Source organism: Chiroxiphia lanceolata, chromosome 2, assembly GCF_009829145.1.
Source record: "Chiroxiphia lanceolata isolate bChiLan1 chromosome 2, bChiLan1.pri, whole genome shotgun sequence".
In the NCBI taxonomy this organism is placed as follows: Eukaryota; Metazoa; Chordata; class Aves; order Passeriformes; family Pipridae; genus Chiroxiphia; species Chiroxiphia lanceolata.
In genome coordinates this window covers 90425271-90448455 of record NC_045638.1, presented here as the reverse complement: position 1 = coordinate 90448455, position 23185 = coordinate 90425271, and the positions used below count along the sequence as shown (strand labels likewise).

General features: G+C 44.4%; 1 protein-coding gene and 1 long non-coding RNA gene across 2 annotated transcripts; one reads left to right on the top strand and one right to left on the bottom strand.

Annotated features, from left to right (window-relative positions):
- The first annotated feature begins 6463 nt into the window (after window positions 1-6463).
- NRIP2 (nuclear receptor interacting protein 2) lies at window positions 6464-22392 on the top strand. Its single transcript, XM_032679050.1, has 7 exons — window positions 6464-6727; window positions 6855-7394; window positions 12016-12180; window positions 16865-16947; window positions 17382-17509; window positions 20260-20312; window positions 21140-22392. Exons 2-7 carry the CDS (start codon window positions 7164-7166, stop codon window positions 21230-21232), a joined length of 753 nt encoding a protein of 250 aa, XP_032534941.1. The 5' UTR covers window positions 6464-6727; window positions 6855-7163; the 3' UTR covers window positions 21233-22392.
- Window positions 13229-23129, bottom strand: LOC116782416. Its single transcript, XR_004355231.1, has 3 exons — window positions 22705-23129; window positions 16309-16457; window positions 13229-15272 (listed from the first exon to the last, which is right to left on the bottom strand). It is a non-coding gene; the product is annotated as an uncharacterized LOC116782416 (long non-coding RNA).
- Window positions 23130-23185: the final 56 nt, after the last annotated feature.

The following is a 23185-nucleotide window of genomic DNA, read 5'->3' as shown; positions in this document are numbered from 1 at the left end:
GTCACTGCAGGTGCACTGTGTACACAAAACACTTTCTGTACTAGAAGTACTGTACTAGAAGTGCTGGGGATTCCATCATAAAATCCTGAATTGTCTGAGCAGTAAATAAAATATCCATACTGAATTTAGCCTCAAGGTAGAGTTATTCTACTGAGGAGAGAAGGGGCAAAAACACAGGGAAGGCAGTTCAAGCAGTCCAATTCCTTCTATAAATGAGAGCAGAAGAATGTTTTGCTCAGTTTAAAAAAACCCTTTTTAGCAAACCTTTTCTTGAAAAGACCTAAGGCCTCTCTGCTTTTGAAGGATTTTTTCAGGGTGTCCTTGACTTTGATGTTTCCCTTTTTACGAGCTGAATGAAAATGTTCTGGTTTTTGACTGTTATGAGCATTCTTTAAAAAAATTATTTCGCATCTTTAGCCCAGTCATAGCTGGCAACTAAAATCTGAGAAGAGATTTATTCAGTACAGAGTGTGCTCCAGCACAGACCTACGGAAGTGTATGGGGATTTCTTTCTGAACCTGCTCTTCACAACTGTCAGCAGCTGAGAATGGCAACATGAGTGCTCTGTCCTAGGGACTTGTACTGGGCTTCAGGGAGTGGATGATGCAAAGGAAGACCTTGATGAGAAGATGGTGTCTCAAAGAGTCAAATGGAGACAGGGTTCAGAAGACAAAGAATCACAGAGTCATAGAATCATCTAGGTTGGATAACACATTTAAGATCATCAAGCCCAACCATTAACCTGACCCTGCCCAGCCCACCATTAAACCTAAGTGTCTACAATCTACATATTCTTTAAATACCTCCATGGATGGTGACTCAACCACTTCTCAAGTGATAACCTTTTCAGTGAAGAAATTTTTCCCAATATCCTTTTTAAACCAGCCCTGGCTCAACTTGAGGCTATTTGAGAGAACAAAGAAGAGAAGAAGGTTCGACAAGGACCATCATAGTCATCGATTCCACAGTCCTCATGTTTAAGGCTGGGGCAAAATTATCAGCTACCAGAGCAAAGCATGAGAGATGTGAAATACTTATTTCAGGTCTTGGGTTTGACTGGTTTACAAGGGAAGGAGAAGCAAGGAGAAAACACAGTGTGGAAAAGGTGACGATTCACTAAGCAGGACTGAGGTATTGCTCCTGAAGAACCATCTACAACTGCAGCATGACTAAAGATTTGGTCAGCAAGCACTGAAGCTTGAATTACTGCATCTCTAAATAAGAGTCTGCCTGAACAAGAGAAAGAGAGGTGGGCTGCAACACCATCAGAGTGGCTGACTTCACCTAGAACTGAGTGTGTTTGAGTGGCCCTGCTACAGTAGAACTGCTCAGTCATATTGCATCGACCAGAGACATGCTACACACGTAAATATACGTGACTTCAATGGTGTATACTGACAAATACACCTGGTTAAGTGATTATAGTTATTTTCAGCAAGTTATACTGCTGACTGATCAAGAATTTGACTGATCTCAGTTGCTTTAAGATACAGAACAAACCATTTACAAACAAACATGACAGGAAACACTGCAGCACATCTGGCAAGTGCTGATAGGAAAGTTTTCTGCAGTGTCTGATGGCGGACTCTAAAAGCAAAACCTGTCCCCAAAGGAAATGAGACTGGAGGCAAAGACAGCCAACAGAGACTCCTACCTTCCAAGGACTACATCTGGGCTTCATTTTGAGCAAGATGAGATCTGCTCTGATTCTACAGCTAGCTGGGCACAGGCAAAGAGTGTACAGGTGGTTGAATTCTTTTTTTCTGTTGTTGTTTATTATGAAAAAAATAGGAGGTTTTGACAGAATCCCATAGACAGCCACTGAAAGCACCTTACCAAGACTTTAGTAATAGGCCCATACACATACATACGAGATTAAGCTTTTCAAGGCAACTCTAATTGTTTTACTGTTTGAATATTCAGCTCTGAGGACACCCTCTGAAAGGAGATTTAACGGTGTAAAATTGTCATTATTATTTTTATGGCATTATGTAGAGACTTAAAAAAAATTGTCTGTGTTAATGATGAGTTCATTCTTAGCCTCAAGCTAAGCAGATAATGGAAATGCTGTTGTACCTACAGAAAGAAAGTGAAAGGACAGTGGAGAAAGCAACCACCTAGAGAGACATACAGGAGACATCTTTGAGGCTGCATGTTTCCAAGTACTGTGCTATTGGCCTTAAATGCACAACTATCCTTCATCTCAGACTCCTGCATACTTTCATTAGTAAGCATATTCCTACCAGAAATTATTCTCTGCTTTAAGCCTCTTCATGAGCACAGAGAAGCTCTAGCATGAGGAAGACAGTTGCCATTGCTATGTGCATGAGCACTCGGAAGTGGATATTCTTTCCCCTTGTGAAAACAAAGCCAAAGTTTTCTAGTGTAATTCATGAAGCTGTGTAATGGAATTTTGTATTGCCTGCTGCATGATTAGCAACTGTTCTGTGGCGATACTAACTATTCTAACCAAACGGAAAAGGCCCCTTTTCAATGCAGTTTAACTCAAGCAAGGGAATCAATACAGACAGGACACAAATCATTGCAAGTAATATTTATATAGCAGAGGGATTTCACATTGGACAGTGTTGTTCTAAGTTTGCTATGGTATAACCATAACTCAGCCCATATGGCAGATGACTACACATTGACTAAATTACCTAATTAAGGAAACTATTTTACTTTCTGATTGACCTTAATGCCAGGACACACTTCACTATCCAACAGCCAAGCTAAATGTTATGTACATCTGAGATGACATTTATCTCAAGGAAACTTACCAGACATATTCACAGATACAAATACTGTAATTTATTACTTATTATTTCTAGAGTATGAAGATATTTTATTATACAAATAGACAAAGTGGAGGGAATTCAAAGCAGAGGAAGCTTTTTTTGCAAAGACAGAAGGGGAGAGAGAAGCATGCATGGTTTGCCTGAGTAAGATTTGTCCTCTCATCACTCCTCTGCACCATCTGTCCATCCACAGACCGCGCACAGGCTGTGACAATGAAAGAGAATGAGCAGAAAGTCATCTCATTGTGATTCTGCACTGGGCACCACAAGGAGTATCCTGGTCTTGACACAGTTGCTACACCCAGGGCCATTTTTACACCCACTTGAAGCTTGCACTGCCGAACTGAGACAATACATTGGAAACTGGTGTAATGTAGAAACAACCTCTGGGCTGGTTACATTATGTGGGCGCTATTGTTGAGCTCTTTAACAGCCCAACTTGTCACAAAAGAAATGCAAAGCTCTTTATCTACAATCCACCCTCACACCTCCACTGTGTCAGCTCTCAGGAGGACAAAATAATAGTTTTCAAACTATTGAAAGAGAAAAATTCAAAGCTGAAGAGAAATATCTAAGAAAGAAACAACCATTCGAAGTTGCAAAAGTTGCAGGAGAATATTTTAAGGAGGAATGATTTAACCTAGTCATTAAAAAAAGGTAAAAAATTCTGAAAAGGTAAAGCTTCCTAGAAGTGAGATACAAGGAAAATCTCTGGTGAAAGAACCTCAGCTTGTGAAATTTAAGTCGAACCAGCGAAAGCCCTCAACAGAGCAGGTCCTCAAACAGCTAGGGTACTCAGTAAAATATTGGTCTCATGTTCTTTAATCTGTGAGTTGCTTCCATCAGCAAAGGATTCCATTTCTCCCCTTCACTACTCCAGGTACTCTTCATGAATTTCTTCCAACAGCAGAGTAGCTGACTGGAATATTGATCCTCTCTTGTTTCTTGGCTTGGCAAACTGGCTACTGGGAAATGCTGCTTTTCAGTGTTTTTCCTTAGAAATATGTGCACTACTTCTGAATTCTTCAGTGTTTCTGACATGAAGGTGGTCAGGATCAGGAACCAACACCCATAAATATAGATAGAGTGCTGTAGCTTTGTGATTAGAACCCGGAACCTTTTGCCCCAGAGCTCTCACTGACCTATAACAGCTTTGAGCTAGAAGGCCAAGCTGTAGAGCAGGGAGAAGGGCATTTATCTTCTGTGGAGGCAGAGTGGTTCTTCTATTATCTGAATAGCACTGTTACACATCCTGTAAGGATTTCTGTATGAAGACTGCAGAATAGTGAGGTAGAATGTGTTATGATTATTGTATGTGACTGGATCAAGAAAGGAAAATAATTTGTCAGTGTGTATGGGATTGTGTATCAATATTTTCATCTAAATCAGTTTTATTTATCTAACAAAGGCCCTCGGTGAGTCATATACTATTTTTCAGGGCCTACAAAAGATGACTGGGAAAGGTAAAACTGACGCAAAGAAACCCTTAAAATTTGCTGCACTCTGATCTGATTTTCCAGTAGAAAACCTTTAAGAGTGTCCATTCTGCAAAAAACCCAACCAACCAGAGAGCACCTAACCTACTTAGTAAAGGGACTCTGTTTAAGAATAGGATGGAAAAAATAATAGCGAAATAGAAAAAAACAGTGACCTAGAACCTAGCATGCCTCTGAAGGAAGAAGATAGTGTTTTAGCTGACTTCACCTCCATAAAAATGCTAGGGTTTTTTGCCAGGTCTACGAACTAACATATCACAGGATATAAAGAATTAAGTGACATGCAGTTAGAAGCAGAAGGCGTGAAGGAGGGGAGAAAGCTTTAAATAAGGTTTGAAGGTTTCTCCTCTTTGAGGCAAAAAGAGAGAAATATTTTGTGAGTTAGGGACCAGGATTAACTGGTCCCTAAAGCAGAAGTGCTCAAGCAATGGCTCCAGCACTGCTGCAAGGCAAACTGATTTTGATTGGACTTTGCCAAAGTGCTATGAAAAATAAACTAGCTGCAAGAAAGTACAGGGACTGGGAACTAGGAGTGCTCCCTCCTCTTTGTGCCCACGTGTACGTCTATGGTGGGAGATGATCTTGTCAGAAACTCTGTAGCTCTGCCCATAGGTTTCAAGGCAGAGACTGTAGGTGGTCTGGCTCCAAAATGTTCCATTCTACTTTACAGTCTTGAGGTTTGTTCTGAGGCTTTGAGAAAATTGGCCCTGCCATTGCTACAAGCAGAAGCAGACCTGCTTTGTCATGGCTGGCCTGCTGAGGTATTCACAGTCAGCAGGAGGGGAAACACCTCCTGGCCCTGTGTGAGAGCAGAGGTGCATGATTCAGTACTGGTTTACAGGGATAATAAAAGGACTTGATAAGAGGACTCAGAGTATACTCCGCAAGGCCACAAGAGGTCAAAAGTGTGTGTAAAGCACGAATCATAACAACCCAGAGGCAAGAAAATAAGACTGTGGGAACAGTTTCCCCGGGAATATCCTTTATTTAAATAATTTACTTAATTTGACTTGCAGATAGATAAGGACAGTTGTAAACACCTCTGTTGAGCTCTTGGTGGGACTCTGCCTGCATTATGGTATTGAAGTTTGGCCTTGGAGCGTGAAGCAGTTAGAATGTACTTCTACTCCCATTCCTGTCAAATCTAGTTCTGCAATTTGGTGCTGTGGACATTGTAATACCTTGTGTAAAGCAGTTAGCACACTGGGAACAAAAAGGCCAACCTCTCCAAATTTTAGAGTGACTCTAAATGACCAGCCTCCCTTCTCACAGTTGAGGAGCAAAGATCCTAAGACAAGTGCTAACACTTAACGATTAGCAGGGAGTAAAAGATACACCATAGAAAACCATAGTTTCCTTTGCACTGAGGACAACTTTTTGGTAGTTTCTACAACCACAGTCGGGTCTCACAATGGGCTGACTGGACTTAAATCTGGATCTTTGTATTGGACTTACTTCCTAATACTGCAAACTCACTGTTATCTTTTTATATAGAATCTAGAACATAGAAATAATTGGTATCAGTAATATTGGAATGTTACATACTACTAAGCTGGAAAACAAAAAGGAGGGAGCAACAGAAAGTCTCCTTTCGCTGTAACTTTCATAGTTGCTTCTAGTCCTTCTATGTTGCACATGAAAGCTGTTTCACCCCTTGCTGGCTTTCATGGAAAGGTAGTGCTGTCCTCAGCTTCACAGCTGAGTAAAATTTGGTTTTGTCCTCTGATGTCAGAATCAGTGCTTAATGGGGCAGTGTATTAACCAGTGAACAGGAATCAAAATAAAGCAGCTTCAGTTCAAGTTGAAACTTACTGTTTCAAGCAGGATAGTGTTAAGGCAGAACGCTGAAAAAGTGAGCTCTGCCATGTCTTTTCTCCCCTGGGAGGAGGGATGTCTGCCCTGGTCCAGACATCCCACACTGCAGCAGTGTCAGCACTCTCTTAGTGTAAACAGGGAGTCAAGTCCCCTGGCATCGACAAGTCCATGATTTTAGGCTTCTGCAACATTGGAGGGGATTGCTTTAGATGGAGTGGGGTGAAAATGAGGGCAGAGTCAGGCCCAATACAATTGCCCTGGCTGGAAGCAGAGACCAGACCTTCAGCATTTCATTCAAGCTACACAGAAAAATCCTTCAGTGCAGCCTGTTCCAAACGCATGACAGTCTCTGCAGAAAGGAGACTGGGCATGCCTGCCAGGAGCCTTGAGGAGGATGCTCTCTCCCATTTACCACGGTACTGCATCATCTCCTAGGCTGAACCGTGTTGCTGCCAGTATTTGCAGATACACTGAGATGCGTCAGAGCCCCCTGGCAGAGCTGCTGGACCGCACAGGCTGCCGCTGGGAGATTTAGTGTGTCCCCAGAGTGCCAGGAACAGGGAATACAGGAATATACACACGGGCACACGCGCGGGTGCGTGCGCGCAGCCCGGGGAGGTAAGTCCAACCCCCGACAGCGGGGCCACCCTTCTGCTGCTGGATTTTTCCAGCCAGAGCATCTCGCCGGCTCTGCTGTGATTTATGGAAATCTGTTTCTGACGTGGGGCTTTTTCTGTTACGACAGGGACCCACGGACTGGAGGAGGTAGAGCTGCAGTCAGGGCAGGAGAAGTGAGGGAGAGGAAGAGGCGGGGAGCAGAGGGACACGGGGGACTGGAGGGGACAGGCAGAGAAACCGGCACGGAGACACTTCAGAGATGGGTGAGTTATAACTAAGAGCAGGAAGAAAGTCAGAGAAAGCAAGAGAAGGAGAGCTGTGGGAAAGGGAAAGGAGATCAGAGACTGAGTCAGCCTCCAGAGGGCAAACGCCAGGAGACGAGTTCAGGGAACACCCCAGCATAACAAAAAGGACCGGTTCTGTCTGAATCTTCACCATGAGCACAAAGAAGAGCTGCCACCTGCCACTGGGGCAAGGAGACCAGGAGGAAAAGCAGAGTGAGGGTACTCCTGAGCTGGAGCGACAGGAGTGTGAGATGGAGCTGAGGAACAAAGCTATTCTGCAACAGAAGAGGCGCCTTAAACAGGCCACCCAGTTTGTGCACAAGGACTCTGCTGATCTGCTGCCCCTGGATGGCTTGACAAGGCTTGGCACTTCCAAGGATCTGGTGAGTCCAGTGGGACCCCATTTGGGAGGGTGTCCTCCTAATAGCTTTCATCCCAGTTGGGAACTGCTGTCAGGTTTCTGAAAGAATCATGGGCAAAGATGAAACTTCCCTTCAGGATGATCTAGAAGCAGGTCAGGGTGGAGGGAAAGAGTCAATCACTCATTTATTTACATCTATACTCTCATACATCCCCATAGGAACCAAATTCCTCACAGAGGCAGGCAGATATGGACTGGAAGGACTCTCCAGTATCCAAGTTTCTACTCACCAGTACCTATATATGTTCATGTGACATGTATATTTCCATGTGGAACATATCTGAAAACCCCCATCTATTCCTGCATGATCCAGCTCAAATGCAGACTGCTTTCCAGACTCAGCAGGGAGGGAAGCACAGTTCATAAAACTCTGAGAGGCTTATGTTTGACCTTGTCACCTTTTTGCATTATTTTCTCTCCCCTCACTCTCTGGATCTGTGGAGGGGCAAGCACAGGGCAGGACCACTAACCAGGCACACAGGCAGATGCAGTGCCTGGCACTTGTGGATGACACCTTTGGGGAGGTAGCATGGAAGTGCGGCCTGTGGGCATCTTCTTGTGGAGACATGGAGCAGGAAGCATCAGGAAGGGAGATCTGTTCCAAGATCTCTGGGCAGCCTGTGGTCTGGAGGGACTTCCCCAAGGCTAGAAGCAGTTTCCCCATGGGATCTCTTGCTGGCTCAACTGCACACATACTCCCCTTGCTCTGGCAGTTTTGCTGTCTAACTTCTTTCTGCTGTGGAGTTTAGCTGCTCAAGGATGCAGAAGTCTAAACTATTTTCCTGAAAGAGTGCCTAGTTCTAGTTGTGATGGGGGCACAGTCACTTATTCCATCTGTGCCTGTGGGTGTCATAAAAGATCTTGCCCCTCCTTGCAGTCTGTGCTTCCCTCTGTATCCTCAGACAATCGCAACACCGCAGATCTCATGTATGTGTGTCTCCCATCATTTCCTGGCTCCCATGGCAGGCTCCAAGGCTGCTGGAAGCAAGGCACACAGGAGCACGTGTGTATGGGATGGGCAGGGTCCCTGGCACTGGGCCTGAGTGGGAGCTATTCTCCTTGCTGAACCCTTCAGGTGCAACGGCTCTGCCTTGCGCAGACGAGGGGTCAGTACCACATTCCCATGCTGGCACACCCTCCTGTCTCCCACACCCACCCCACAGCTGCCTCAGCAGATGCTGAGAGTCTGTGGCTCAGCGGGGTAAAGGGTGGCTCTTCAAAGTCACCCTGAGCTGTCGCCTTGTGTTCTGCCAGCCCTTCACAGCTGCACACACATGGACGTCAGCAGGGACTGGTCTTGAGTGTCCCTCTGGCCCTGCACACTGTCACTGCTGAAGTACGAGAGGGAAATCACATAAGCGCTGTCTTAGCAAGGAACAGGGACTCTCCTCCCCACAGGGAAGGAGGTCTGGCCATGCTGGAGCCCGGAGGGCTCCGCTCAGGCTGGCAGCACAGGCAGGCAGGCACAAGCCCTGCAGCATTGCAGCTCAAACATCCCCTCAGGAGGGCATAGCCAGACATACCCCTGGGCCTGTCCCTGGACAGCTTTTGACAGGGTACGGGAAGAAGCCACTTCTGAGTGTTTTAGTGTGTGTTTGCTGACCCTAGTCACCAAGGCAGAGAGAAACATGTCTACCTGCTTTGCTTTGGAATTGACTCTTGTCACACCACGCCCCAGAGTGACAACTGGCATCCTGAAGCCACAAATGCTCGCTTGAGCAAGACAGTCCTTGTCCAAATCACTTGCCATGAGCAGCTCTCCTGGTTGAATTAACCATTCTAAGCGGAATTCCCTGTGCGTAGATAGCATGCAAAACACTGCAAAACACTGCATACTTCATGTTTGGTCCATGACAGAATAGCTGAAACATTTTTACCATGGAGCTAGGGGGCAGTGAATAAGGCATAACATCTTTTCAGACATGGAGGTTTTGCTCTGGCATTAGAGGGCACAAAATAAAGTGTGACCTCAAAGTAGGCATACATGGGACCCGTGCGGTACCTCCATTTTTGCTTTACCTTGGAGCAAGAGGAGATCCTGAGTAATTCAGAAGTTCCTGTAACTTGATGGGATACTCTGACATTACTGTGACATTTTGGGGACTGCAAGTTAGAGTCCAAAATATGCTTTTGGCATATATCTCCTGGCATTTCTCCAGCCCTATGAAAACCCCATCTATGTTTCCTAAATTTATATGGATCCCTCCTGGAGGACAGGAATACAAAAAAGGAATGTACTGAAAACAAATCAGCAGTAGGAAGTGCTGGAGAGTTTGATCTTGGAGAGAGAGCAAAACACCCCAGAGTCCTATAGCACTTACACTAGGAGGAGAGTTTAATTGATTCCCCAAAACAGGTTTCCACTGACAGTACCAGAGACTCCAGCTATGGTCATCCCAGGTGTCCTAAAATTAGAGTAAGGCCTCGTGTAATTTAAAACTAAATATGTGCTTTCTTTTGCAGTCACAGGCTGTTACTTTTTGCCACTCCTCTCTTGTATTCTGGGTGTGAATTCAGCTTATGCAATGCATCCAGCAGTGCCTGGGATTTGATGGGCCCATCATGTCTCCAGCAATGAGTAATTATACATTTCTATGGAAATCTCACATTTCCAGCTTTGTAGAAACAAGCATGATTTATTTTTTCCTAATGCCAAAATAAAATAAGTAGCTACATGAGCTACATATTCTGAAAGTACCAAGAAGGTCTGAAGATCTGGCTTCTCGCCTCCCAAAAATCAAGTTCCCCAGCTCGTACAAAGTCACTAATCATAGCAAGGCCTTGAGATTTCATACCAGAGAGCCTGAACCTTCCCTAAGTTGCACTGGGAACCTGCTTTGACCCTTTTAAGTGCCCTAAGAGGGCCTCCTTTCCAGCTGCTGGCCAAAACATCCTTCAGGTCCTCCCTCACCATCCTCTAAATCTAATTGTTTCTGACCAGTCCAAGAGAGACAACAGTCTCCCGTTGTCCATCTTACTGGTGAGAGAGAAGATAGGAAGGGCCCCAGGAGTCTGGTCTTGATCAGATGACTCCACATCCCAGCAAATCCCCATCAGCACTTGGCCTCTTCCCAGCCTGAGTGACAAGATGGGGACAGAGGTGGCAGCTGCAATTGGCTTGCTCTTTCTGTGGGAAAGGTTACAAGGAGAGGGAAAAGTCCTTTGCATGTCAGATTGTGAGAGATAGGAGGGAGGATGGGAATTCAAAGACCTGCTGTTTGTTCACTGCCCTTTTCCCATGGCCCAGATGTTAGCTGGCAGGCAAACTGGCACTGTGCTCAAAGTACTTAGGGAGTTAAGTACAACAGCCAGCTGTGCTGTGGGCCGGCACAGTAGGCTGGGAAAAGACTGGGAACAGAGGGATATTTTTACCTCACTTTTTCAACTACTGCAGTGCCTCCCACGCAGCATGTGAATGATCTGACCCTCACCCCTTGAGTGACAAGGAAACAGAGGCATGAGGGACTTGGCATCTTGCAAAGAGCAATGCTGAGTGTGACCAAAAAGCTAGTAACATCTGTCCTGCTCCAATCATTTGGCAAATATGACCGGTCAGGGTACTTCAAGTGGCAATTTACACACTTCCCTGGCCTCAGCCCTCTGACCAAGCATGAAGCTGGTCCAAAGCACATGTACACTGTGGGTACCCAGTTTGTTGGCAGGTCTGGTGTAATCCATGTGTTTGGCCTGCACATTGACAAGATCCTTCATCAAGCTGCTGCACCATCTAGGATTTAATTTATCGTTTAATATTTTTTTTTTTTTAGAAAGATAAAAGCAGCAGTTTATGCTGTAGCACATTAACCCTTTTAGATTCTTTGCCTTTCTTCACTTAGGCAGTTGTTAATGAGAATGCCATGGTCAGCTCTGAGCAGCTGCTCACCTGGAGATGGGCCATGGGGCCAAGTATGTGGAGAATGGAAAAAGCTTCCTCCAACAGGCCTTTTTCATTGGTGTTGCCCACTGTTGATTCAGTAGCAGTGCTGGATCAATACTGGACAAAAACTAGAGCATCTGATGTGGGGGAGCAGAGACAGACTACAAAGAACATTGAAAGCTAGTTTTAGTTTCCTCTTCAGGGGAAGCTTTCTGCTTCACTACAAATAATTGCTTGTACACCTAAAATTTCTAGAGTCCTACCTTCTTACCCACAGGTACACATCACACACATGCTGCATTCCCTGTCCCCTCCCACATTAGAAGGTGTGAGTGTGCCTGGTTGGTTGTCAGCACACACAATCAGTAGTGTATGGCCGTACCTGAACAGGTATGAGACTGCCCAGTGCATGTTTAGCTGAAGGAACAGATATGTGTGGGGAGACCATGCATCGGGCATGTTTTTCTCCTCCAGTAGCTGCATTCCAGAGATCTGCCTGTCACAGACATCCCAACACTTTAACATCACCTTAGTGGCTACAGAAAAAAATCTTGGGATTTAAAGAAAGTTTTTTGGGATAAGCCTGTCTTTCATCAGAATGATCAGTTGGGTTAGGCATTTGCAACCTGTTTCCCTGAGCTAGCAAATGTCCTTGTCCTTAGCTCCATTCTTAGCTGGGATTTCTCTTTCTTTGTGATGGAGACAGCAGCCACACAGTGTGGTCCAGCGGCGCCTCTTGGAAGGCAATCTGAACAAGCTACGGGTTCAGTCTGCACGGGTTCAATCTCCGCTGGCAAAAGACCAGGATGAAAAGATGGAAAAGGGAGAGAACAGGAGAAAAGAGACTTCACCCCTGCTAATACAGTGCCAGGTAAGGCAACAACACGGTGCTGCTGATTTCACAGTGATGGCAAAAGCTCAGAGCTCCAGCTGCCCCCCTCCTAAGGGCCGTGCTGAGTTATAAATTGCAATGCCAGCTGCAGCCAGAGAGAGCAGATTTCATGCATGGCCTCTCCTAGAGTCTGGATTCAGGTCTTCCAAAGCCAGAGGAAAGCCTTTCTGCTACATGCATTCTAGTTGTCCATATTTGAGGATAAATTACCTTAATCACATCTCCTTCCTTTGAAGGCCAGTTTTCCTGTGATAGGAGGTATTTCATAACTGCATACAGAAGCAAGGAATGTCTCCTTATCACTTAAAGACAAGTGACCCTAGTTGATTTACACTTGCTGGATCCAGTCTGGTCTGATTCCCTTGGGTGTCAGAGGACCTCCCTCAGAAAGTGGCTAAATGTGGTCCGAATTAGCATTGCTGCATCTCTTGATGGAAGCAGTATTTTTAGCTCCCTTTTCTTCTTATACCTTCCTATACAGCAAAGCACACTAATCCCTGACCCCTGTACTTCAGAAAGCACATCCAAAAGCTGTGCTCTGTGAAACAGGGCTGCATGGTTGAAGCTGCTCAGTAATATGCAGATATGAGACTCACCAAGATATAGACCTGGTACAGGGTGGATACAAAATACATTTTAAAACTGTTTTTAATTCAGTTACCTGTCCTAAAAACATCTCCCGTGTTAGAGAGTAAAGACAAGAAAAACACATACATCTTTTAAAATTCAGTCGGCATAATAAATTACAATATGAACACAGCATGGTAGCAAGTTTCTGAAAGGTTGCAAGCAAACACACTGTCTAGTTTGTTTTGCAGCCTTTACTGTTGCAGTCAGGCATTGCTTACCCTGGGTTTTAGACCTTAATGTAGCTAGGTTAACATAACCATACTTGGGAACAGACTAGTAGGATAAATGGCTTTTTAATATAATTTTTCCAAATACCTGGAGCCTGGTTTTGAGCAAATGAAGTTGTTTCTTTCTCTTTAATAATCACTCTTTATTGTTCTGTATGAGGAACTTCAGTGACAAAGGACAAGCATGTACAGGTGTTGTATCCCAGGGGCAGTAGTTAAGTCAGCAGCAGGGTCCACTAGTGGATCGTTTGTGTTTCTAATGGACTGGACCCCAGCTGTCACACACATTTTATTTTCCCTCACAGAGGAGGGTTAAAGAACATCACAGTCAAGGAAATAAGACTAATGCTCCCTGAATTCTGCACAGGCATTTCTCTCTTTTTCTGCCCTTCTTAAGAGCCAGTCACTGTTTGTCACACTTAATCTTCTTACACTGAAGGAAGGGAAGCTCTCCTCCCCTTCTTTTTAGTCTTGTTGCTTTTGATGTTCTCATTTGTGAACTTCAAAAAGCCTCTCCTGTCAGTAACAGAACTGTGGCAGGAAATAGGACTCGGGCTGCCAGTTCATTTTAACCAGAGAGGTGAGCTGGCACCTTTTGGAGAACTGCTTGATTATGGTGCAGTTTTTATTAGAAATGGAACACAACCCCAGTGAAGTCTTTTTTCCCTGACAGCACCTCCTGAGAAAAGATAGTCTACCAGCTTAAAGCTGCCGTTTACACACAGACAAATACGCTGAAAATTTCAAAGTGCTAAAAAATGCATTAACTGACTTGGAACTGAACTTGCCTGGGGAACAAGCCCAAATATCTGCAGACTTCAGTGCTACAGGGAGATTCAGGCAAGAAGTGTTTTCACTCCAACAGGTTATAGTTGCCCTGTGCCTAAGGCCTTTTTAAGTCTCAGAGATCAGAGACAGAGCCAGTCTGTAAGAGTTGTACTGCAGAGTCCTCCTATTTACTTAGGTGGCTTGCCCACATGGTATTTTAGCAGAATTGTCCTTTTTTGTGACAGCTTTTGCAAAGCACTTTGGAAAGCTTATCATGACGGAACTGCATCACAGAATCAAGCTGTTATTTTTTTCTTGTGGGGCTTGTCTCTTGTTGGCTTGGAAATAGATGCTGAAAGATTCCAGCGCTGTCCCAGGCCACTTTTCCTCTATGCCAAAGCAACCTGGGGTTAATCAGCTTTTTGTTTGTTAAAGCAGCTTCTTGACTTTGGAACTTACATTATTTCAGGACACACAGTTCTTTATAAATGGTGATCCTTACTGATTCTCTTTCCCCTCTTTCTTGGAAATTCCCATAACTGACATTTAGATAAAGACTAATGGAGACTGGTAGCAACAAACTGAAAATTCTGGAACAGAGATGAGCGTGGGTAATGTGATGAAAAGTCCTCTTAGGCCAAGAAGGCTCACAGTTCTCATCAGCTGCCTGTGTAGTCCTTACCTCAACTGCGTTGTATTTGTGGTATGCTGGATGGAGGACTTTCCTCAGGCTCCTGGTGAGTTCTCTGGACAAATAGTTAGTGGTGTAATTTGAAAATGGATAACTTTTGTGATGCTGCTGGAACTGATAACTGTGCTGGGCTGTTTACACTGAATGAGATTAAATGTCATTTTCTACAGAATAATCACTGTCCTGTTATATCCTCGCAAGTTTCTAACTTGCGACTTTCCCAGCCTGCTCTGAAACAAAACTCAAGAATCTGCCTGGTGATAGAGTTTAGGCTTATTATAACAACAACCGCTCATGCATCTCAGGTCAGCCTGCTCCCAAAGTGATTCCTTAGCAACTGCTATCCATGCTTCAGGTATTCTGTTTCTGAGAAGCTGATACAATGCTTTTTCTGCAGCTGGGCAATGAACAGTTGGCTTCGGTGAGCCAGAGGGATGGTTAATGCTTTCCCAGTAGAATCCATGTTTGTTACTGAGGAAGAGCTGTTTCAGCTGGACAGTGTTGGCAGGTTGCAGCCTGGGCTAATGTGGTGGCACACATGACCTGAGACTCATGGTCAATATACCCACTTAGGTAGTGAGGAGGCACAGGGAAGCCTCTTCTGTGAAGCACAGTAGAGAGGATGAGGAGACAGACATTTAGCACACATCTGCACTCTGTGCCTTTATCTTACCTCTCTGCTCAGTCTGGCCACAATCCTCGCAGGCAGGGCTGATACATCAGTGAGGACCAGACAGCACAGACATTGCAGAGCTCTAAAATCAGAAGGGAGGCATTTTGTCATAGAATCACAAAATTATTTGGGCTGAAAGGGACCCTAGTGATACTGTGTCTGTTTGCAGCATTCCAGTATTTCTCACAAGAGATATTTTGTTCTTTCTTTTTATAACTGCTCACAAATATTTCGTGTTTGAAAATGGAATCTTGGAAATACTGGAGCTCTTGGAAATCTTAGAAATAATGTAGCTCTCTGTGATGATTAATAGTCAGAAACAGATTTAGTTAAGAAATCATGAAATTGAAACATCTTCCTTGACCCTACTGGTGCTGCACTGAGTACCTCATAGCCATGCTGGTCTGCTTAAGGTGTTCTGCATTTAACCTTGTCAGGAATGAGCATAAGGGTAGAGGAGCAGTGGGAGGTCTGTTGCTGCTTCTGAGTGACTAATGGCACAGAGCACTGTAGTGAATGGAAGAGAGGGAATCACAGGAAAAACACAAATGATAGTAGGGGAAAAAAAAGAGCCTCTCTAAAGGGAAGCTTTGTAGCTGGCTTTTTGTGGGTATTGGTGCAAGACAGAGCCTTGAAGAACTAGGCCATCAAGAATGGGTATTAGGCACTAGAGACAGGTGAAAAACATATTTTGTAGGGCAGTTACCCCATCTTTTCCAATTCCTTTACTAAGTCCTGCTCCTCCTTTTTTTCCCTGAACATAATTCTTATCAATGTCCTTGATAACCCTATTTTTTCAGACCTCTAACATATGTGAGACCTGCTGTTACTTCATCACCTCTGGCCTGCCATTAAGGACCTCTGTGCAGAGGGTGCAGAAAACATATGGCAAACACATTTCCTTTTCCCTTTCAAGTGCAAAGGGGTGAAGAAATGAAGTGAGCAAGGCATTGGGGATTATTCCAGTAAGATCAAGCACAGGTGACTGGGGTGCAAGGCATCCAGTCTCTCCCTTTGCTAAATGACACCAGCTGTGACTATTGTAGTTTTAATATCATGTCATATATCCTTGAAGAGCTATATAGGAGCATAATGTAAGCCCTACACAAAATAAATACCTTCTGATTAGGTTGTGTCTTGCATCCAGGAATCATTTGAATTTGTCAGCTCATCTCAGGGATATATGTACTGACTGCTTCTGTTTCCAACTTCTCCCTCTGGAAGCTCTTCAACTGAAAATAAATGTCTAGCCCTTGAAAGTTGTTACCTGCAACACCAGAAGAAATAGAGAAATGACAAAGGCTGTAGCACATGCCTGTATTCCTTTAGAAGCTTTTGTCATATCAACTATTGCTCTGCTAATAAAATCCACAGGGGTTTTCTGAACAAATTCACTAATTATGCGTCTCTTGGCAGGAACACTCTTAAGGTAAAGTCCCTAAAAACAGACAAATGTCTGGGCAATCAAATACAAATGAAAGAAGAAAAATTAAAAAAGAAGTCTTTGACAGAGGTTTGCAGAGCACTATGGAGACCACCATTGTCTTGGATAAGTCTCCTACCTTCTGACTACTGCCTAAAACACCACATCTTTGGCTTTGTTGCTCAGAAAGTTAGAGGACCGAGTATGCCCATTTTGAGCCCACAGTAATCATCTGTTGTTGTTTTTTCTAGTGCCAAGGTCAGGTATTGAAAGCGACTGTTAACACTGGGTGTCTACCGAACCTCATCTCCAAGAGCTGTTTAAACCAGCTAGGGTAAGTCTTTGCACAGTAGAAGAGGAGAGATGACTAAAAGAAAACCTATGGCAAGAACCTAGGCACCCTTGATTCCCAACCCCAGTTATAATTACTAGCAGCTTTGCATGTGCACACGGCTGTTTAGGAGAAGGTGCAGAAGGTGGGATACAGGGCAAGGCATCAGGAGCTCTGGCAAAGTTGTGTGAAGACCCCAGACTGGGAGGCAGAGCTGTGTCATTCTGTCTGTGTGTAGCACAAGGCAAAGCTGCCCAGCTGATGGCTAGTGGTGAGGTTTTGCTTGTTGAATCTGCCTCCAGACATACTGCGTGAAAGAGATTCCTCCTCTTGTGGGCCTATTCCCAATGAGAACAAGAAGAACTACCGTCAGTGGGAAGTCCTGTTTTTCCTACTCTTCCTCCACTTGAGGCAATAACACTTCTTGTGTCCCACAGGCTGGAAGAAGTGTCTGCCATGGACTGTGGAGACCTCTCTCTTCCTATCCCCAGCGTTGTTGGCCGAGTAGAACATATGGAGTTGCAATTTGGCCCGGAGACAGTGTTGTGTTCGGCACTGGTTGTAGGTGAGAGTGCCAGCCCCTCATCTCCCTTATTTTTCCTCTGTCCCTCTTGCCCCATCAAGGGCGTTTAGAAGGACCATTAAGAAGAGAGTAACATGGTAGGAGGTTGGTGATGTGGTCGCTTCCACTGCTGGCCAACATCATTATGTGCTGTGAATACCTTCAATCTAACCAAATGCAAAGGGCATAGGAAGGGTACAGAGAAGAGAGAAGACATGGAAAGTGGGGAGAAATTATGTGCTTTTTGGTCTTAAAAAAGGATGTGGAAAATTCTCATTTACATTCTAAAATGGACATTTCTTAAAATTATGCAGAAGGCTTGATTAGTCCTCTGGTGCCCTATGTTCTATTGAATGGGCACTTGCATCTCTGGCTGAAAGTCATCAGAGAAGGCAACAGAGGGTACAGCTTATTCCCCAGAGTGTTTCTCTGTGTACTCATCTGCTTCTGCTGCAGGGAGCACCCTGAAAGAACCTGGTAACCACAGAGCGCTGAGTCTCCCTCGGTGTCCTGAAGCAGGACCCTTTGAAGGAAGGAGCCATAGTACCCAAGGCCAAGTCAGCAGGCACTGAGGCACACCCATCAAACAGCAGAAAGGCTGCATGTTCCACATTCACATCAAGCTGTGTATATGCTGAAAACAACTTAGTTGTCTTTTTTTCCCCTTGTTGTTTATCCCTATTAATTTTCCAGCTTTACTCTCTTGCCTTCATCTGTTTCCTCATCTTTGATGAGTACTATTCATCTTCCAAGACCTTCCTTGCTCCCCCTTTTCATACCCATTCTTTCCATGTTCTTAGTTATCTAGAAAGAGCTTCCTCCTCTTATACACTCAAGCTCACTCTTCTCTTCTGTTTTTCCCTGTACTAGTTCTTGTCCTTTATGGAGAATCTGTATTAGTACCATCACAGGTGAATTTAGCCCAGTAGCATATATCCATTTTGCTGGGATGTGGAGATGTCTGCCTGGAAGGAGCAGAATTGCTACCCTTGTGTCTTATACCTCCCTGTACACACAGTGCTCTTGCTTATGTCATTATAAATAAATTATAAATTACAGTCACTTGTTACAGGGCAAGCTGGCATTCTGGAGACATGGGAAGTGTTAATGATATTACTGGTGGCTCCTGATTCCTGCAGACTCCAGGACCTGGAAATTCCTCCTTAGCTACCACTCAAGTCCAGATGGGCAACTCTAAGATGCAGGAGGTCACTCCCACCCAGTCCAATGCATGTCCTTAGTGGCAGATTGAGGTAGTAGCAAGGCTGAAGGTATATTCCAAAGAGGCACATAGAGAAAGGACAGAGACAAGGCCAGCCACACAGATCACCACATGCAGAGTAGTCCCTTTACCAGCCCCGGTCCTCCTCTCCAGCTGACCAGGATTGAAGTTCACCAGCAGAAGTTCACAGATCCTCATTCTCTAGATTCACAAGCACATTTATATTCACAGAGTCTTTGAATAACAGCACAGCTTCTAGGTCTGTTTTATATCCATGTCGGGACCACAGGCCCCCTACCTAGCCACTGACCCAGACCCTTGAGTACAGAGCCACAACCTCATAGGATCAAATTCATCGGGAAAACATAAACACACCGAAGTCTTTCTAGTTAGTGGCATTTAGATCTCTCATAGTCGTGCCCTGTCCTTTTCAATTGCTGACTTATAAACCCAAGGCCCTTGTGACCCCAGTCAGAGCAGGTAGCCAGAGCTCTCTTGCATGCTGAACGCTCCAGTTGTTGGCACCAAGACCTACAAGCTCTGTGATCCACAGTCTTTATTCAGTTACTGGAACTCAGACCTTGCAGCACACATCGTAATCCCTCCATTGCTGGCACTCAGGTGTATAAACTCTATGGTACCCAGATTTCTCTTGCAAACTGGTGTCTCTGGTTGCTGGCACCTGTGAGCTACGTCCTTTTCTCCAGTTGCTGACACACACCTATGAGCCCTATGGCCTGTAATCCCTTCAGTTACTGGCACCTCCCTTGCCAGTCCCTGAAGTTAGTGACATCTACAGCTATTTACCCTTTAACCCATGGCATGGTCTGCACTTGCTGACACTGAAGACTTGCAGCAGTCAAATGTAGGATAGAGAAGTTACACAGAAAAATTTACTTAATAAAATTATCTAATAAGATCGGATAAATTGCAACCATTAGGTGCAGGGTTTGGTCAGACAAGTGAACTGACCAACTGCCTGATTGCATGTGACTGCCCCCTTATCCCCTCTCCTCTCCATTTTTCCATGATTGTTCTTCCCTGATTCACCCTGCTGCTTGCCATTCCCTGCCTTTGGTCCTTCCCTTACACAACCCACAGTAAGTTTTATGAGATCCCACAAGCCCCTTCTGACATTTCATATTAAGTTTCAAACAATCCCACGCCCCCACTCAAATATCTCATAATAGTCAAGATAACCATGGTCTCCTCCTCTTATCAGCAACAAAGTTAATTTTGACCATCTTCAGGACTGTGCATAAATAGCTCCTCTAATGGCTTATCACTCAGTGCCAGAAGAGTGCTGATTTATTATTGTCACTGTTACCACCTGCTTGTTAGTGTTTGTGTGTTTAACTCATCATTTTCCTCATTATTTTTTTATCTACTTTATACTGAAGAGACCATAACCAGATAAGTTTATGAATCAGATGTTCTTCTATTCCATATCCTCTTACCGGAGAAACACTCTTTGTTTAGATGGGTAGTATTGTATAATTTTAAGCCTGATTGGTGTCTTCTCTCTTCTCAGATGATGAAATGCTGGAGTTTTGCATTGGTCTCCAGACTCTGTGGTCTCTCAAGGTAAGGAACAACTCCTTGCTTATTGCAGGGCTCCTCTCAAGAAGTTCTCCAAGATCTGATTGCTGTAAGCATCTGAAATACTTACATCCAGATCTTTCAGGGCAACGCTTGTCACACAGCTGCCTGACTGGCTGCAGTATGTGCCGAGTCACTGATTCCTTTCCACTCCCTCTTAAGGGTTTTAAGAAAGGAAACTCCCAATAGGATACTATAACATCTCCCATTCTTTACATTCCTGACCATACAAGTTGCAAACAGGAAGAAGAAACTGAAGAAGAGACAAGAAAAGGCAATACACTAACTCTGTCATGAGATATGTGTCACCTTCTGAAGGCAGATGTGAACAAGCTCTGCTTTTGCTTTAAGCCAAATGAAGCTGTATAATCATATTCAGTATCCAACACTAGCTGGCCATGAATGGAAAGCGTCCTCTCCTTTTATCAGCTTGGCTCAGGGTCAATGCTCTGCTGAGCCTGATTCCTGGGTGGCTCAGAATATGTCTGCAGCAACCTGGCTCCTGCCTGTCACATATTTATAGCCACATGTCAGACTCATAAAACAGGAAGAGCATTGGGCTGAACGGCTAAGTGGCGTGAGGACATCAGTTCAGAGGGAATCACAGGAAGAAGGGAGGGGAATGGCCCTGTGAAGGGTTTGGAGAGGAATCCATTGTAGGAAACAGGACCAAGGAGAAGGCATGGAGAACACAAAGGGAAACTAAGGTCTCTCTAAAACCAAAGTGGTGTTCCAGGTTTTCCCCAGTCATAGACATTACGAGATTTGTGATCTGAAATGTCCAGCAAGTAACTGGCTCTCCCCTTCTTTAGTGTTGCATCGACTTGGAGGACGGAGTCCTGAGATTTAAAGCACTGAGTCAAGAGCTGCCTTTTCTACATGCCTCTGAAGAGCCTGCTCAGTGACTGGCTGTGTTCCCCATGTCTGGGGCTGAGGAGACTTGCTGCCATGAAAGAGAGATGAGGGCGAGGCTCACATGCCCCTAACCTTGCTGAGTTCTAGGCTGAGGCATTCACTGGGGAGTGAGAAAAAGGCAAGTGGATGCTGGAAGCTGTTGTTACTGTGAGTGCCTCAACTTCAGAGATGTCCCTCTTTTCAGTGGACCCTCTCGCTTGTCCCAATATTCCGAGTGGGCATTTTGTTCTTGCTTTTCTATTTGTCCCTAGTCACTCCAATTTCTGTTTCTGTTGTAAATTTACCCTACCCCTTTAATGACTACAATACCCTCCGTTCATGAGACAAGAGAGTCTCTGTGAAAAATCTCCAGTTGTTTTGTGGACATTTCTCCAAAAACCTCCAAAGACTGCCATGAATGTTTCCCTTCTGTGAGTGGATACCCATCCCGTTTCTTTGTGGGAGGGGCCTTGTTCTCCTTGCCTGTACTCTGGCAAGCTGGATTTTGTTAGTTTTTTCTGGCTCAGAGCAGAACAGAAGTATTTTCTTGGGAAAACCCCGCAGCAAGAACATTTTTAGAGTTCTCAATTCTGAGAAACCTTTGCAAAAATGCTGAGTGTAGATGCCTAAAGTACACACAGGGGCTTGGGCTTTGTCACTGCATCCTTGGGCACTAAGCTATGTTATATGCATGGCAATGCTTATCATCTCTTGGTGTCATACACAGTAGTCAGACTTGCAGACCCTGCTCTTCTGATCAGGCCTTTCCTCTCTGCACTCCAGCTGCTAGAGTTACATTCTGTTACCTCTGCTGCTTCATCAGAGATCCTATTGTTCACTTTAAGTGCTGCAGTGAATTACAGCAAAAAGTCTTCTGCTCTGTCGCCTCCTTTCTTTCAACTTGAAATCCGGTGACTGAATACAGATACATCATCAGCCTCAAGTCCTGGCATCACACAGTCCACCAACTTAGGTACTCTTGCACAAAACAAGAACTGGACTTCCTTGCAGTACCCGCTCAGGTCAGAGAACTGTGAACTCATCTGGGATGTCAAGGGTGATTATTAAGTCATTTAATAATTGTGGTGGTTTTTTTTTTTTTTTAATTTCCATCCTAGAGTGTAGCTGTATTATTAATCCATGGTCTATTCTTTACTAGCTCTAGGAAAGATGCACTAGATCAGAGCTTGTTCCATGCCTCATGGCTACTGATTCACTATCCACACTCTCCAAAATGTACCTTTTTCCACCCTTAAAATGTCATGATATCCCAATTTTGCCTCTCTTTCTGGATTAAATACTGCTGACTCTCTTCCTTTTTTATCAAACTGTTTGTGTTGTGTTTCTCAAAGAAGTTGTGTATGCATTTTTGCTTTTATTCAGTTAGTTCTTTCCAAAGTCAGATGCTGTATGCTGTAGTTTAACACATGCTAATAAGCACAGCAGAGTACAGCCCGACTGATATGATTTGGGATTCACTTACCAGTGTTAGCTGGTATGACTAGCATCTGCTCCTCCTACATGGAGCATAAGACTTTTACTGTTAGTCATCACATCTTGCATCTTCTGATCTGTTCCATGACTTCTTTTCCACTCTTCTAGTTGTGCATCTGATTATTTCTGCATGAACTGCTTTCCATGAATCTCCTGAATGGCACCAACAGTTCTCTCATTTAGTCAGGAAACATGCCTACTTGATGAGTCTGTCTTCCAAAGTACCAGTAATTCTTCCTGGATTTGTATCACTTGCATGGCTGACTGGCTTCTCAAACCCAGGGCTCTTTATGACAGTTTAGACTTGTACTAAACCATCCTGTGTGTCAGCTGGAATCTATGTGGTACCTGGGTCAACTGCTGAAAAAAATCTTATTACTGATAGATGAAACACCTGTTCCTACATGCAGCAACTCACCCTAAAACTTAATGCTAACCCTAACCTCTAAACCAAACCTTTACACCCTAAC